The following is a 16,568-nucleotide window of genomic DNA, read 5'->3' as shown; positions in this document are numbered from 1 at the left end:
TTCCTCTCGCAGAATGGCCCACTGTCCCCATACACTAGTATCACAAATATCTCCTGCTTACCTTCCTCTCGCAGAATGGCCCGATGTCCTCATACACTAGTATCACAGATATCTCCTGCTTACCTTCCTCTCGCGGAATGGCCCGCTGTCCTCATACACTAGTATCACAGATATCTCCTTCTTACCTTCCTCTCGCAGAATGGCCCGCTGTCCTCATACACTAGTATCACAGATATCTCCTGCTTACCTTCCTCTCCCAGAATGGCCCACTGTCCCCATACCATAGTATCACAGATATCTCCTGCTTACCTTCCTCTTGCAGAATGGCCCACTGTCCCTATACACTAGTATGGGGACAGCATTCATCAAGCTCTGAAAAGACAATATTTTCAAAGCTTGATTGTGGGAGCATTCATCATCTTTATCTTCAGTTTAGATACACAGTGCACTAATGACCGAATGATCACTTTCATAAAAGGAGAACCAGTGATGTGAAAGTGAAAGACAGAGCCGCCCATGCAGTAAAGAGCTCAGTGTGTACACAACTGCTGGTGTTTCCTGCTCTGCCAGAGCACGGCTGGGTTTGTTAGAAATAACATCTCTCCGCGTCTTATGAGAGAAAGACGCATTTCTGTGTTTGTGAAAGCTTGGCAGCCACAGACCTATGTAAGTATTGTCACACTTATTCTCTTATGTGCTTCTTTCTGCAGAGGTGTCATCACATTCATGTACTGTATACCATAGTTTAGTTTATTATTGAATGTCCAGAGAGCATTGGGCTTAGTAATTATACCCACAGGCAAGTGGGCACATTACATAACGCACTTTACACGTCCAGTGTAAATAATCTGTCACAAAACCTGATGGTTCACGATCTAATCTGTACATAATAAATGCCACAATATCTTTTGTATTCTAAATACATGTTTTGGGCTTTTGAATATAATAACTGATTTTGTCCGTTAGATAACGGTCTGCGCTTATTTTCCCACTTAAAATAACAAGTAAGTATTCCTGCATGCCGGCAATCAAAAATGCCGGTATACAGGCGAGAAGAGGGGAGATGTATTGTCATGTATTTGCAATGATTGATACATCTCACCCTACTTGTTATAGGGGTATATTTAGTATTACAGCCCAAAAAAACTGAGAATTGTTATCGCTGCATATCGCGGCAACAACTAATTTTTTTTTTTTCGGGGTGGGCAGTAGAGTACGAATCCAAAACGCCAGGACAAGGTCTTTGATAAGGCCAGGGCCAGATTAAGGGCCACGCAGGCCTGAGGCAGAAAATGTGTAAGGGCCTATTATGAGAAGCAGAGAAGGTGTGACCAGTGCTGTGTGGGTGTGGCCAGTACCATGTGGGCGTATACACCTTTACACTATCATCAGCCCCAATGTCTCCCTAATTGGTCTATGTACTAAGCCTTGGACAGAAAGTGGAAAGAGATAAAATACCAACCAACCTGCTCCTAACTGTCACTTTACAGGCTGTGACCCGTATTCAATTAGCCACAGCCTGTAAAGTGACATTCAGTTGCAATCACCTGTTTGGGATACGTATTCGTGGCATGCGCATCCCCGCGTTTCACAGTGTTCAATTACAGAACAGGCGAAAACGCAGACTGGGGGAATCAGTCTGTACCCCAAAATAAGAAGCACTGACACTGGAAATCATTACAGATATGTACTATATAGGCCTAATAAACGTACCTTGTGTCCTTAAGTTGTGTTAAATGCTTTCTAGAAGCATATTTGTAAAAGTGGTGAAGAATGATAGACAACAGTAATTTTTGGTGAAAATAAATAGTCCAGTCAAATTTGGGGTACTTGAAAATGGGTGCTAGCGTATTTTTGTGTCTCTAAAGTGTACTTTTAAAACATTTAAAAAAAAAACACCTGCTGCATGCACCTGCAATCCTAAGTACACCTGCCCCATCCATATAGCCCCCCAAGAAACCTATTTCGCTACTGTTTATCCTTGTCCCCCCACTTTTTTCATTTTCACCACAAAAATTGTAAAAGTATAAAAAATTAAAAATCGCATGATTTTGTGAAGAAAATAGAAATACAATTTAAATACTTATCATTTATGGCCAGCTGGTGGCTGGTCATCATCATGCTCTCATGATGATGGGTCTATTTTTATGTAGAGGCCTGGAGCTGGAGCTCCATCTGCCCCATTGTAATCTGGCCCTGGGTAAGGCTACCTCAATGAATTTAACTGTGTAACACCATCTTAAGATGGAATTACCCGACACACGAATATCTGGAAAGCTACACTTGCACATCTTGGACCTGATTCAGACCCACTCGCTAGATACATACGCTCGCAACCAGGGCCGGAGAGAGCCTGGCCGGGCCTGGGTAAATGAGGGGTCGTGGCCTAATCGCGGGAGGCATGGCCACGCCCCCTTGAAAAATCTCACTTTTGCAGTGCTGTAAACCCCCCAGCGCGGGGGGGGGGCGCGATCAGTGTGATCGCTCCCCCCCACAGCCATAGGAGACTGCTCCAGCTGCTGTAGCAGCCGCGAGCAGTCTCACACTGCAGCCCAGCATATGCTGTGTGCTGAGCTGCTGTGAGGGAGGGGGGGGGCGACGCCAGACCCGGGCTCCACCGGGCCCCTCTAGCAAGCCCAGGCCCGGGTTAACTGTACCCGCTTTCCCCCCCTCTTGGCGCCCATACTCGCAACCCAGCGTATGCAAATTTGGGAAGGCAGGCGAGCACACGGCAAGGCATTAGCACGCCCACTATGTCTTGGCATGAGATCGCTCAGTTTGTGCAGACACCCACCAGCCTGTCTTAAGATGCCCACTTGCACACATCATCTCCAGGAAGTGTATGCAACCATCGGTACATCGGGTACCATTGGATATGATCGCAGCGCTTGGGGCTGACCATACCTTACCGCAAGCACTGCGATCACTTCAGTGTAAACAGCCAGGTGACGAGTACTATGACGCTGCCTATAATTAATGCACGCCTCTGAAACGGCGTTAAGACGCTCAGGCACGCCTGCTTCCGCATCGCCACTCCCCCTTTTCTAGCAGCCAGCCCCTGTCACCACCCACTAACGTCCTCTCCTGTCACTCACTCTGCTGGGCAGTCTATGTGCAGCGAGCGAACGCTTCCCGATCGCTCTCTGCGGTTCACGCACGCACACTGTGATGCGCACGCATGCGCACAATGTGAACCATCGGCAGCTACGAGCGAACGCTTCCTAGCGAGCGGATCTGAATCGGGTCCCTTGTTACATACAGTTTTCTATGGAGATGGTTGATCAGAATGCTTGTGACCAGGACGCAGGAGATATTTTGGGGGTGGTGACGAGGGAGTGGTCATGCAGGCATGCCTGTCCGTTTGAACGCCGTTACAGGGCAGTGCATAAATTAGCCACTGTGACGACATACGCAGTTTGTGTACTCACTGCGTGTGGTGAGACTTGCAATTTCTGAGACAGGTCAGAGCTGCTGTAATTGTGTGTGAGGGTCCGATGTTAATCGATGTTACTGATGTATATGCAGGACTGCGAGGAATTACGGATGTGAGAAAGCGATAGTGAGCGTCTCTATGCTGGCTAAGCGGTTACAAACATTTGCATATTTTCGCAGCTGAATTGGCGCGATTGCACTGCCACTGCTGAATCGGGCCCATAGTTCATATGATGTAACAAGCTGCTTCAGAACATAATACAATACATTATGCCAGTTACATAACTCCTGCACTAATCCGACCAGCTACACCCACAGTCTTGTTACGATACATCTACATTGATAGAATACGCCCTTTTCTGGGACAAATGCCTCAAAACCAGCCTGTTTGGTGTTACGGTATTATATTAGTAGAGCACTATACAATATGAGAGTTTTGAAATAATATGCTTTATCTCTTGTCATATATTACATTGTTTGCGTTAGTGCCACGTGACATTAGAGTATCTCTTGGTTTATGCTATAGAAGAAAATGGACTTTGCTTTCTCACCTGTTTTATGATCCGTATTGCTTTCACTGTTGTTGTGTGGTTTCAGGCATTAGATGGAGCTTGTTGATTTTAGATTAGTATTCAAGTAACAAACTTTTAGCGTGTCAGCTATTTGATAGTATTTAGAACATACTTGCTGACATTCAGCTCACTCCTTCTGGGAAGGAGCTGAGGGCCTGATTTAGAGCCGGACGCTATTTGCGGACGGTCGTTATGAAAAAGGGGCCGGATATTTAAATTAAGCGCTCGCTCTTTGTGGTCTGTTGACGCCTCTATGTCTGAACGAGCGAACGAAACATGCGCTTGTTATTTGTAAAAAACTGAAAAAACGCCCCCTGGCTGCTCGCATCATACGTCATCTCCGCTATTTATTAGATTAATTGAGTACATCGAAAGGCGTCTGAACTGCTCGCTATTCTTGTGGTAGCATTTTCCTACCGCAATCATGCGAGCAGTTCAGGCTAAAAGACAACCAAGTGACGTGGTCGATGACGCTGCTTTGTTAATTATGCACACCCTTAAAACGCCCGTTTTGACCGTTTGGCACGCCTGCGTTCGGATCTCCACTCCCCGTTTTCAAGCACCTTCCCGTTACCACCCACAAACGCCTCATCCTGTCACTCAAATTAGCAGGCATTCGCTATTTTGCGAGCACACGATTTCCGACCGCACTAACTTGTTCGCGCTTGCGTATTACAACCCATACGCATGCGCAGATATGCAAACATCGCTCGGAGCGAACGAGCGGCCGCTTACGAGCGGCTCTGAATCAGGCCCTGAGTGCCTGTATGCAGTGGGGGCGTGGCCGGACAATGACAACGTATTGGGGTGGGGCTGCATGATCGCATCATCGTGGCCCCGCCCCCTCTTCACAATGCAGCAATTACAGGCATTGTGAAGCAGGGGGCGGGGCCACGATTACACGATTCAGCGCAAACCGCGTCACCGCTCCCCCCCCCGCTGCTGAGGTTTCTATCACTAGTGCGGGGGGGGGGGGGGGCGGACGTGTCGGGAAACGCCAGGAAGCCTGTCTACCTTTCCGGGGGGCCAGGGGCGACTTCCTATATTTGGGAGGCCCCCGACAAAATTGTGAGGATAGGCAAGCCTGATTTAGGATGCAATAAGTTTACCACCCCTCTTCCCGCTGCTTGGCATAGGGGCTACATAAATACTGTGCCTCTTTGAAAACTAAAAAGTTTACCCCATTTGCGTCATGCTTGGCTCAGCACTGTAGCTTCCCAATCTAGGGGTCTATTTACTAAGCCTTGGATGGAGATAAAGTGAGCGGAGATAAAGGGCCTGATTCAGCTTTGGGAATAGAGGACCTCATTCAGAGGCGGTCGTTAGTTGCAAGCGGTCGCTCTGAATCAGGGCGGCCGCTTGCATCCTGAACGGCCGCCTCCTTGTCAATCGTTAAACTGTGGGTTACCACCCACAGCTTAACGACCGACCAGTTTCATGGTCGTGATGGTGATCACCATCGCGACCATCGGGGCTTACGACCAGACCCTAAGGTTGGGTCTGGGCACGCGTAAGCCCCAGGGAGCTTTCTGCTCTGATGGAGCAGAAAGCTCCCCACTGACATCACTGACATCGCTTGGGAACACCTCCATTTTGGAAACCACCCCCCCGGCCCGCGTACCAAACGGGGCGAGCTGTCGATCAACATCGACAGCCGCCCCTTTGATAACGAGCTCCGGAGCGACAGAGTTTCTCTGCCGCTCCGGGGCTTGCGCACGCGCAGTGCAGCCGCTGCGCGTGCGCAGACCAAACCATCGAGTTGGTTACGAGCGCATCGGCGCTTGCGACCGACTCTGAATAAGGTCCAGAGTCCCATCCACACACTTCTCCCTGTATTTTTCCGAGAAAATACAAGGAGAATGTGTCTGCGCATGTGCTGCCACCGGCTACCGCAAACCCCTTTCACGACCCCCCCACCCCCGTGATTCCATCCACGCTTAGCTTTCACTTATCTCCAGTGAACGGTGACCCGGGAATGTCCTCTGGGGCACGGTCAACTGTGACCCCGGCTCCTGCACTGTGACTCCTGTTCTCCCGGGTCCTGCACTGTGACTCCTGTTCTCCCGGCTCCTGCACTGTGACTCCTGTTCTCCCGGCTCCTGCACTGTGACTCCTGTTCTCCCGGCTCCTGCACTGTGACTCCTGTTCTCCCGGCTCCTGCACTGTGACTCCTGTTCTCCCGGCTCCTGCACTGTGTTCAGCTATTCTGTGCAGTAGCTGACCAGGGTCACAGTGCAGAAGCTGGGAGAGCAGCTGACCGGAGCCTCAGAGGACATCACCGGAGCACCAATGACTGGTCCCTGGAATAAGGTGTGTGGTAATTTTAATTTTTTTTAATCTATTAGACCACACAGCTGATCACTGGGGTCCGACTGCTCTGCCTGTTAGAGAGGAGCAGGAGTCAGGGAACTGGGGTAAAACCTGGTTAACGCCATCTCCAGGTGGCGTTATTATCACAGGCCTTCCCCCGGTATTGTTTCACATTTTATATTTAGTAACTATGGCCAGATCACATTTCTCATTGCAATTATGGGAAATACGATCTGCTTACTAAAAATATGTTACAAATTCTACTCCAATTGCCCTTTAATACTTTTGTGTGATACTACAATAATGTGAAAAGGGTGTGAAAACACACTTTTCACTTTATTTTAGTAAAAATAATGTTAATAAATAGGCCCCTTTTGCTGGGCATACACTATACAATTATCTGTCAGACAGGAGAGTATTTATAATGGGTGCAGGGTGTGCGGGGCACACGGGCCCCTGGGTCCAGGGAGGGGCCCGCACTGCACATCCTGCACCCATATTATACTTACCTCTCCGGAGTCCCACGTCAGCGTAGGTGTCTGCGCTGTGAAAAACGGCTGGAAAATGGCCCCGGCGGCATGCGCAGTACAGAGAAAATGGGCGCGCATGCGCTAAAAGACTCCGGGCACACTCTAGTGCCCAGAGTCTATAAGTGCGGCGCTGGCCGCGCACCGCTCAGTTGTCTGTTTTCCAGTGTTTGTGAGCAAATGGACGATTGTCATTTGCTCCCATACATTACCAGGTTTTCATTTCAACCAGCCAGATTGGACAGATATCTGACAGATAATTGTAGAGTGTATGCCCAGCAGTAGTAATTTTTGCCATTGCACTCTGCCCAGGCTAATATGCAATCTATAGCATTTAGCTTCATGTATAATCTCACATTTTCCTATACAGTTGTATGGGCCCTCTTACCTATTTGACAATTATTATCAAGTCTTGGTTTATTATGGTTTGTTGCTGATTATAAAGCACTGTTGGGTATGCTGGTGTATTATAACTAAATGTAAGTAATAATAATGAATGTTGCATTTTAATGGAAATGGCTATTTTATTAAACTACTGTACATTACTAAGAAAAAAAATCATAGGATTTTTTTTTACCAAACCTGCTAATGATAAATATACTTTGCTGCTGACTTGCACTTGAATGCTTTTAGTGTTGTCACATTGGCTGCATGCTTCTAGACCAGTGGGTCTGATTCAGAGGTGGACGCTAATGCGATCTCAGCTGCGATTCCGCACACAGCGCAGCAGTGAAAACATGCTACTGTCTGCATAGATCACCCAAGCATAATGCCACCCTCTGCTGCCTTCTTATCTGTGTGCAATTACGCATACCTGCGTAAATATCAGTAACATCGCCGCACATTGGCGCCCATCTTAGCCTTACAGCAGGTCTGACCAGCCGCAGCCTTGGGAGATCTTCAGACGAAATCGGTATGAAATACCGCCGGCCACATTGCCGGCGGTTCGATTCCCGGCAGTGCCTGGCCGACAACAGCAGAGTTCCTGGCAGCAGAAGCCTGACAGCGCTGGAAATCCTGATCGTGGATAGGTAAGTACTAACTAACCTAATCTAACCCCCTAACCCTAACCTCCCCTCCAAGTGCCTAACCCTAATCCCCCCTCTAAGTGCCTAACCCTAACCCCCCCCTTTCCCGCTGCCTAATCCTAAGTCCCCTGGGGGGGAAGCCTAAACCTAAGCCCCCCCCCGGGGGTGCCTAACCCTAACCCTCCCTCCCCCTAGCCTAACCCTAACCCTCCCGGGGGGGCGCCTAACTCTAAGTCCCCCCCGGGTGCCCTAAACCTAACCCTCCCCCCCGCGGCTTTTCCGCTCGCGGCGCCCGGCATCCCTTCGATCGGGATGCTGGGCGCCAGTCTCCCAGCGTCGGAGAAATGTCAGGCGTCTACATCTAGACGCCCGCCATTTCATCCCTCGCTGGGATATGACAGTCGGCATTAAGGCAGCCGGCTTCCCGATTGTATACCCTGCAGACACGTAAAGCTGGAGTCACCCCAGAAACTAATTATATGTACCGTATCTACTTTGCAGTTTAAAAAAAATTAGCCACTTGCAGTGGCTAATTTATGCACGCCCATGTAACAGCATTTAAACGGACAGATGCCTGCGTTTCTCAGACCTCTCCCCCCGTTACCACCCCCAAACGCTAACAACCTGTCACACACTCTGCGATGGAATCCTATGTGCGCCCGTTATCGCAGTGTGGCTTATACGCATGCGCGATGGCAAACAAACAGGCCCAGTATTTGGATTTGCTGGTCCTAATAATAAAGCTGCATAAGACACTCAACTAATTAGTGTGCTGCAGATGGATCTTGGCATGTACTGTAAATAACACCTAAGAGGTCCCTTTTCCTTTCAGGAAGGTTTATTTGCATACATCTGGCAAGGATGTAGCTTGGAATTCTCACCTAGCAAATAACATATTATTGAGGAAACCTGCTGAGAAATGTTTCTTTATAACTGCTTTTATGGTTGAGTGATTGTTCATTAAACAGCCACACAGGCTCTACATACAGGGACTGTGCACTGCTGCAACATTCCTGGTTGAAAAACTGGGACAATTTAGGTGACGGCCTGTATCGTCAAACCACACCTCAAACGGGATGTAGTTAATAGACCGGCGGACGCGATGCCGCCGGTCTAAATCCCGACTCGTCCTGCCCGACAAGGGACTTAAGATAGGTGTCGAAATGCCAACGCCATCCTGATTGTCCTCGGACGGGTAAGTATAACACTTAGCCCGGGGATGGGGGGGTTAAGTTTAGGGACCCCCGGGGGTGAGTTAGGGTCCTCCCACCGGGAAAGGTTAGGGTTAGGCTAGGGAAAGGGGGGGTTAGGGTTAGGCACTAGGGGGAGGTTAGTTTTAGGCACCCACTCGGGAGGGTTAGGTTTAGGGTGCAGGGAGGGGGGTTAGGTGTAGGCACCCCTGGGGGGAGGTTAGGGTTAGGCACTAAGGGGGGAGGTTAGGGTTAGGCACCCCTATAGGAGGGTTAGCGGGGGAGAGGGTATGGGTTAGGGTACTTACCTTTACCTATCGGGATTTCAAACCACCGGCCTGCCGCTGTCTGTATTTCATCCGGCGGCAAAACAGCGGCATTACATACCGATTCCCCTCAAACTACTTATAACGGTGGTTCTCAAACTCGGTCCTCAGGACCCCACACAGTTTATATTTTGCAGGTCACCCATCAGGTGCACAGGTATAGTCATTAATATCTGACACATTTTAAAAGATCCACAGGTGGAGATAATTATTTCACTTTTGATTCTGAGGAGACCTGGAAAACATGCACTGTTTGGGGTCCTGAGGACCAAGTTTGAGAACCTGTGACCTATAAGCAAAACAGCATTTAACAAATTTCAAAAGACAGTATAAAGCTCTCTCCAGGTAGAGTGACCCCAGTGGAAGTTTTATAACACCTAGGGGAGATATATCAAGCCTAGAAGAGAGATAAACCTCAGGGGGAGATATATAAAGCCTAGAAGAGAGATAAAGTGCCAAACAGCTCCTAATTGTTATTTTACAGGCAATGGGCCAGATGTACTAAACTCTGAAAAGTGATACATTGGAGAGTGATAAACCACCAGCCACTCAGCTGCTAACTGTCATTTTTCAAACACAGCCTGTAACATGACAGTTGGGAGCTGACTGGCTGGTCGTTTATCACTCTCCACCTTATCACTTTTCAGAGCTTAGTACATCTTCCCCTGTATTTGAAAAAAATTACAATTAGGAGGTCATTGCTTGGTACTTTATCTCTCTTCAATGCTTCATTCATCTCCCCCACAGCCTGTAAAATGATAGTTAGAAGCTGATTGGTTGGTACTTTATCTCTCTCCTAGGCCTGATATCTCTCCCCCCCTTGGGTATAATAAAATAAATTGCATATTCACAGATTTTTTTGTAATTAAAATTGATAGTTCCCTCTCACTATTATTCTAATCCATTAGTTTGTTATTAATTGTGTCTGTACTTGGTGGAGTCATCTCAGCAACTAATTATATGTATTTACTTTGCAGTTAAAATGATGAAATCTGTTGTGAAAAACTCATGCAACTGATCAGAATCTCCAGGTAACTTGAAGACAAAGGACCACTGTGGAAATATGGCTGCCGTACTCCTTCTCACCCTTGCCTCTTTCCTTATGTGTGCACAGTCTTATACATATCCACTGGTGGAGAATAGCGAGATTGTCGCTAACTACTCCTACGAGTCACTGACTAGCGTGCCTAAGAATCTGTCCTTATGGACAACAGTACTAGATCTATCACACAATAGCATCCAAATACTTGAAGCAGCAGACATCAAGAATTTGTTGGAACTTAAAGTCCTAAATATTTCTCATAACCTTATCACGGAGTTAAGCGCGAATGTCTTTGATTCCATCAAACACCTGCACTATTTAGATGTATCCAACAACATGCTGGAGAACATCTCATGCACTTTTCCAGATCCCCTTCGTCATTTGGACATTTCAGCAAATAAATTTAAGACATTGTCCGTTTGCAGACGTCTCGGGAATCTGCTGCAGCTGAAATATTTAGGCCTTGGCGCGGCTGAGATTCGAAGATCTGATCTGGAAGCTATTTCTCACTTACAACTACAGCATGTGGTCATTGACTTGAATCACCTATCAGATTACGAAAATAATAGCTTACTCATGCTCAATACAACCCACCTTCACCTCTCTACGCTGTCTGATCAAAACAACCTTTTCAGCGTACTATTTGATGCTGTCAACACATCAATGTTTTTGGAACTGTCAAATTTTGGTCAATGGAAAAAAGAGGGAGTAGATCTAAACAAATCTATTTCCGATGTAACTAGGAACTCCAGAGTGACCCACCTAACCGTGAAAAGTCTTTCCCTATCATGGAAAATACTTGTTCTCATTCTTCAGGATATGTGGCACTCGTCCGTTGAGAGTTTACATCTATATGATTTCACATTGACAGGGATTGTTTCGAAAACTCCATTCGATTATTCTAACACGTCAATGAAAGAGCTTTTTCTGCATAATATTACAACAGAAACGTTTTTGTTTACTCAAGACGACTTGTACAGGCTCTTTTCCGAAATGAACATTGTGAATCTGACTATACGCTCTGCCAATTTCCTTTTCATGCCATGTCCTATCAATCAAAGCACCTTCCAGTACATTGACTTTTCCAATAATGTCATCACGGATGGTCTATTTCAAAATTGCTCGAAGCTGACTAAGCTGCAAGTCTTGAAGCTGTCAGGAAATAAGCTTCAAAGGTTATCTAAAGTGAGCTCTATGACGGAGAAAATGGTCTCATTGCAATATCTAGATGTGAGCAGGAATCAGCTTAAATACGGAACGGAAGATTGCCACTGGTCACCGAGCATACAAGAGCTGAATCTGGAATCTTGTTCGCTGTCCGACTCTGTTTTTCTATGTTTGCCAAAAAATATTGTAACACTAAATGTGCAAAATAATGATATCTTACATGTTCCGTTGCAAATAACCCATTTGAAGAAATTAGAATATCTCAATCTAGCATATAATCGACTGGCTGATTTGCCAGACTGTGCATTGTTCCCTCGTCTCCTGATGCTCAACATGGAACACAACCAAATTCCGTACCTCTCTAGTGACTCTATCGGAAAGTGCCCAAGTGTGAAACAAATGAATGTGGGTAATAACCCATTCCACTGTTTTTGTGAAATAAAAATACTCATTAGTGAAGAAAGTAAGTCACCGGGGAAAATGATTGGATGGCCGGATGCCTATGTTTGTGAACGCCCGGATAATTTGAAGGGGGTGAAGTTGAATGATTTCTACATGCCAGAGATGTACTGCAACATTTTCATATTGGTACCAGTCATTATTGTGCCGACAATCATTGGCCTTGCTCTGATTTTTGGCCTGTGTAAGTATTTTGATGTACCGTGGTTCATAAAAATGATCGGACAGTGGACGCGAACAAAGCACAGGACTAGGAGAACCAAGAGAGGTTATCAGGAACTCGAGAAAGCTTTGGACTTTCACGCCTTTGTCTCTTATAGTGAATATGACGCATCTTGGGTTAAGAATATATTTTTGCCGAACATCGAGAACATGAACGATTCCCTCCGGATCTGCCAGCACGAGAGGAATTTTGCCCCAGGGAAAAGCATTGTTGAGAACATTATAAATTGCATCGATAAGAGCTACAAGTCCATTTTTGTTTTATCGCCACACTTCGTGCAGAGCGAGTGGTGCCACTATGAACTCTATTTTGCTCATCACAAATTGTATTCTGAGAACACGGACAACCTAATCCTTATTCTGCTTGAACCCATTCCTCAGTACCTTATTCCTTCAAAGTACTTCAAATTAAAAGCTCTCATGGCGCAAAGGACATATCTGGAATGGCCAAAGGAAAAAAGTAAACATGGTCTGTTTTGGGCAAATCTAAGGGCAGCTATTAGCATCAATTTATCAGATTTAGAGCAAGACAGTAGCTGTTCTGTCCCCAGTGTAAGCACATAGGTAGATCACATAGATGGTTACTTAAAGTGGAATCATCACCTGGACACAGGTGGCCATTTGATGCCCTGCATTGATATTTATAATAATGTATTGCAAAATTCACTAGGAAGTAATGACATTACAGGGACATGAGTTTCCTAATAATGCAACAGGTTCAACCCCCAATGTGGCTGCCATTCCATAGTTGCCAGCAGTCCTTTCATTTCCAGAGGCAGTCCTAGGTTTTATGAATTTCCCTGGAAACTACCCACTTTTTCAGCATACAGATGTGTCCTCACTCGTCTTTGCCGCAGTCAAAAGCCCCTCTTGGACCGCTTGGTCCTGTGAGACTCTACCAGTGCCGGGCATCTTTTTTTTGCCGAAACTGCATCTAAGTTGCAATACGGTGCTGATTAAATTGGATATGTCACTCTTATATTCAACTGCACATGATAATTTTTTGTTGCGGTAAAAACAGGAGTTTACCGTGATTTTTTTTTCCCCGGGCAATTCAATTACCCATCATTTTCTTCTGCACAAAAAATGATTACCAGGATTGTGGATCGGGGGGGCGGAGCCACGTTGACGTAATTCACTGGGGAAGTGTGTGGCTGCAGCCAGGTGAATCCACACCCTGGGAGACTTGTCCATCTTTTCTGGTAGCACCCGATTTTCGAGAGCCTCCTGGCCAGTGCATTTTAGATTTAGCTCTTTGCTAAATGAGGGTTATGGCTCAGTAAATTGCACTATTAGTATTTACCCAATCATAAATGGAGCGCTAACTTAACTGATCACAGGGATCATTAAAAAAAAAGCAGCTAATTGAATGCCCACCATGGGGATGAATTACTAAACAGAAAAAAATTATTTATACCTGATGGGACGGAACTGAAATGAAAACTTTACTTAACAAGTTTTTGCTCAATATCTGTACCGAGAGCATTTAAAAATATCCAGTGGCTGTGCCATGTAGGAAGAGTGAAGTGTGTATCTAGGTGATCATGGTGTGCTTGGAACCCATTGCTTTATGTTATAACAATCGATTCTATGCAGCAACTATAACACACAGCAACTATAATCATACTTGCCAACTTTTTAAAAAGCATTTCAGGGAGATTGTGAAAGCAGCACCTATGAGCGTGGTGGTAAAGTGGGCGTGTACTGCTACATCTGCGGGGTGTGCCATAAACCTGACTTACATCCACATGTAAATGAGCCCCAAAGCAGTCAGTAAGATCTACTTGTTGATGAACACACACTGAAACTTTTCAGAAAATGCATGTAGCCATAGGGATCACTGGACCTTATTCAGAGTCGGTCGCGAGCGCTGAGCGCTCGCAACCGACTCGATGTTGGTCCACAGGGCATGCGCACGACGGAGACGGCTCCGTCGTCCGCATGCGCGAGCCCCCGCTAACGACGGGTGATCCGTCGTTAGCGGGCTCGAAGCAGACGGAGTGAGCTGTCGATGTTGATTGACAGCTCGCTCCGTTTGCTGGACGGGCAGGGGTCATGCCTGCCCAAACGGAGGCATTCCCGCCGGAACGCTAGCCGTTTGGGGGCGGCCCCAATGACATCACCAGTGATGTCAGTGGAGAGCTTCCTGCTGAAACACAGCAGGAAGCTCCCTAGGGCTTAAGGTTGACGAGACCCTACCCTAGGGTCTCGTCGTAAGCCCCGATGGTCTTGACCATCGCGACCATCTCCCTTAGCGGTCGTTACAGCTGTGGGTGTTAACCCGCAGCCTAACGACCGACATGGAGGCGGCCGTTCAGGATGCAAGCGGCCGCCCTGTTTCTGAGCGACCGCTTGCATCCTACGACCGCCTCTGAATGAGGCCCACTGTGCCTTATAATAACCAATGCAGGGAAATTATACTAAAAATCCCATTTGAATGTATATATCTCTGTTTTTTATTTTATATAACACAGTGTTCTCCTCAGGCCGTTTTCTTCGGGCGCATCACCCGGCAGAAACAGCCCACCGTCCGGCACTTACCCCCCCCGCCCCAATGCACTGCATTCCCGGTCACCCTCAATGTGTCCTTGTTGCCACGGACACGGATGCAACGCCGAGCTGCGCCGATGTCAACTTCTTCACATTGGAGGCTCCTTGTCCGCCAGCAATACGGACATGTTAGTGAAGGTTCCAGATGATGGGATATGGTGCATTGGGGCGGGGAGAGGTGCCGGGCAGGGGACGCGGCATTGGGGCAAGTGCCGGGCAGAGGACACGGCATTGGGTCAGGGGAGAGTGCCGAGCAGGGGATGTGGCATTGGGGCGGGGGGTAGTTGTCCATCACAGTGCAGGGGCGATGTCAGGCTAGAGGGCAAAGATCCCTCCTGTATAAAAGTTCAGGCGGGAACAGTCACCTGAACTGATTAAAGAGAGCCTGCAAGTGGGGCCAGTATCTGCAGAGCTGTATAAAAAATATATTCTGTGTAGCCTGCAAGTGGGGACAGTATCTGGGCCTCTAAGAAGAAGATAATTAATATATAAATTGTTAAAATCATTATAAGGCCAGGATTTTAAACATTTTATTATTGCGAAGGCCCCCACCCGGCTACTTCTTGATGCCACCCGGCTGAAAAACTTTTCTGGGGAGAACACTGTAACAGCTTCATAATGGGGGTAAGGTGCAATCAGGGAGATTGCTAGACTCTTCAGGGAGTCAGGGAGATTATTGCTATTTCGGGGAGTCTCCCTGACAATCAGGTAGACTTGGCAAGTATGACTATAATACACTGGGCCTGTTTCAGATGTGGACACCAATGCCAACGCAGCTGTTATCTCTCACTGAGCGCAATTGTGAAAGTACGCTAATGAGCCACTGGCCACCCAGTGCTTAGAGACACTCACTAAAGCATCTCATATCCGCCACTCACATACAAAACCAGCAACATCGAACGCAGATCAGGTGGTCATCAGCCTTCTGAGTACGTCTAAGCTGCTGCAGACACAGTGGGTCTCCAGACATGCAGAGGGCTCTCCTGCTGCAAGGAAGACCGCAGTGGCTAATGTATGTACACTCAGAAAACAGGGTTTAAAAAAAGTCAGGGCACTCTGCGTTTTTTCCAAACACCCCCGTTACCTTCCCCAAACACTGACTACATATCATTTACTTTTGCCAGTACATCCTCTGTGTGAGCGTAGTAGCAATTCAATCTCTGCATGTGCTGACACACGTGAGCAATGGCTAACAGTCGCGCGATCTGCGTAGATATCAACATTGCGTCCACAGGCCTGTTGTTTGTTTGGACTGTTACTGTATAGTTTATACTTCTGGCTGTAAATAGTGATGAAGGTATACTGTATACTGTTGATCTTTAGAGTTTTTCAGAGTACTTTCAAAAATAAACATGTTCTGTGAGTGTTGTTTTAACTGAAAATGTTTTGTGTAATGAACTTATTTTATTGTTTATTAACATTTATTTATATAGCGCTAGCATTTTCAATTGCGTTTTACATTTGGTAACAAGGTAATTGCCTCTCTGTCTGCTTGTTAGCTGACAGACAGAGAGGCAAGCCGGCCCTGCTCGCAGCTTCCAATCTATAACTAGTTATAGGAATAGTGTGCAAAGTACTCAGACTAAAGATCCAATAGCAAAGAGGTAAAAGGGAGAAAGCGGAAATAAAAGAGAATTGTACAGTTAGTTGTTCCTTATTTTGCAGAAGAAAGTACAAATCCATTTCTTTATCTTAATGATTTCACTTTTGACTTGTAAAAAAGTGTAATTATGAATTGATCCC

At 46.7% G+C, this 16,568-nt stretch overlaps 1 protein-coding gene across 1 annotated transcript; it reads left to right on the top strand.

Annotated features, from left to right (window-relative positions):
- Positions 1-582: 582 nt before the first annotated feature.
- LOC148511619 (toll-like receptor 6) lies at positions 583-16,167 on the top strand. The gene is made up of 2 exons (XM_088442017.1): positions 583-666; positions 10,363-16,167. The coding sequence occupies exon 2, from the start codon at positions 10,449-10,451 to the stop codon at positions 12,837-12,839; it is 2,391 nt and encodes a 796-aa protein (XP_088298143.1). The 5' UTR covers positions 583-666; positions 10,363-10,448; the 3' UTR covers positions 12,840-16,167.
- The last annotated feature ends 401 nt before the right edge of the window (positions 16,168-16,568 follow it).

Source organism: Taudactylus pleione, unplaced genomic scaffold, assembly GCF_031769625.1.
Source record: "Taudactylus pleione unplaced genomic scaffold, aTauple2 ptg000302l, whole genome shotgun sequence".
Taxonomy (NCBI): domain Eukaryota; kingdom Metazoa; phylum Chordata; class Amphibia; order Anura; family Myobatrachidae; genus Taudactylus; species Taudactylus pleione.
The sequence above is the reverse complement of the archived record's forward strand: the minus strand, read 5'-3'. Positions and strand labels throughout refer to the sequence as shown.

Excerpts from the sequence above, each read along its gene's own strand:
- LOC148511619 (XM_088442017.1), top strand. The coding sequence starts at position 10,449 with ATGGCTGCCGTACTCCTTCTCACCCTTGCCTCTTTCCTTATGTGTGCA.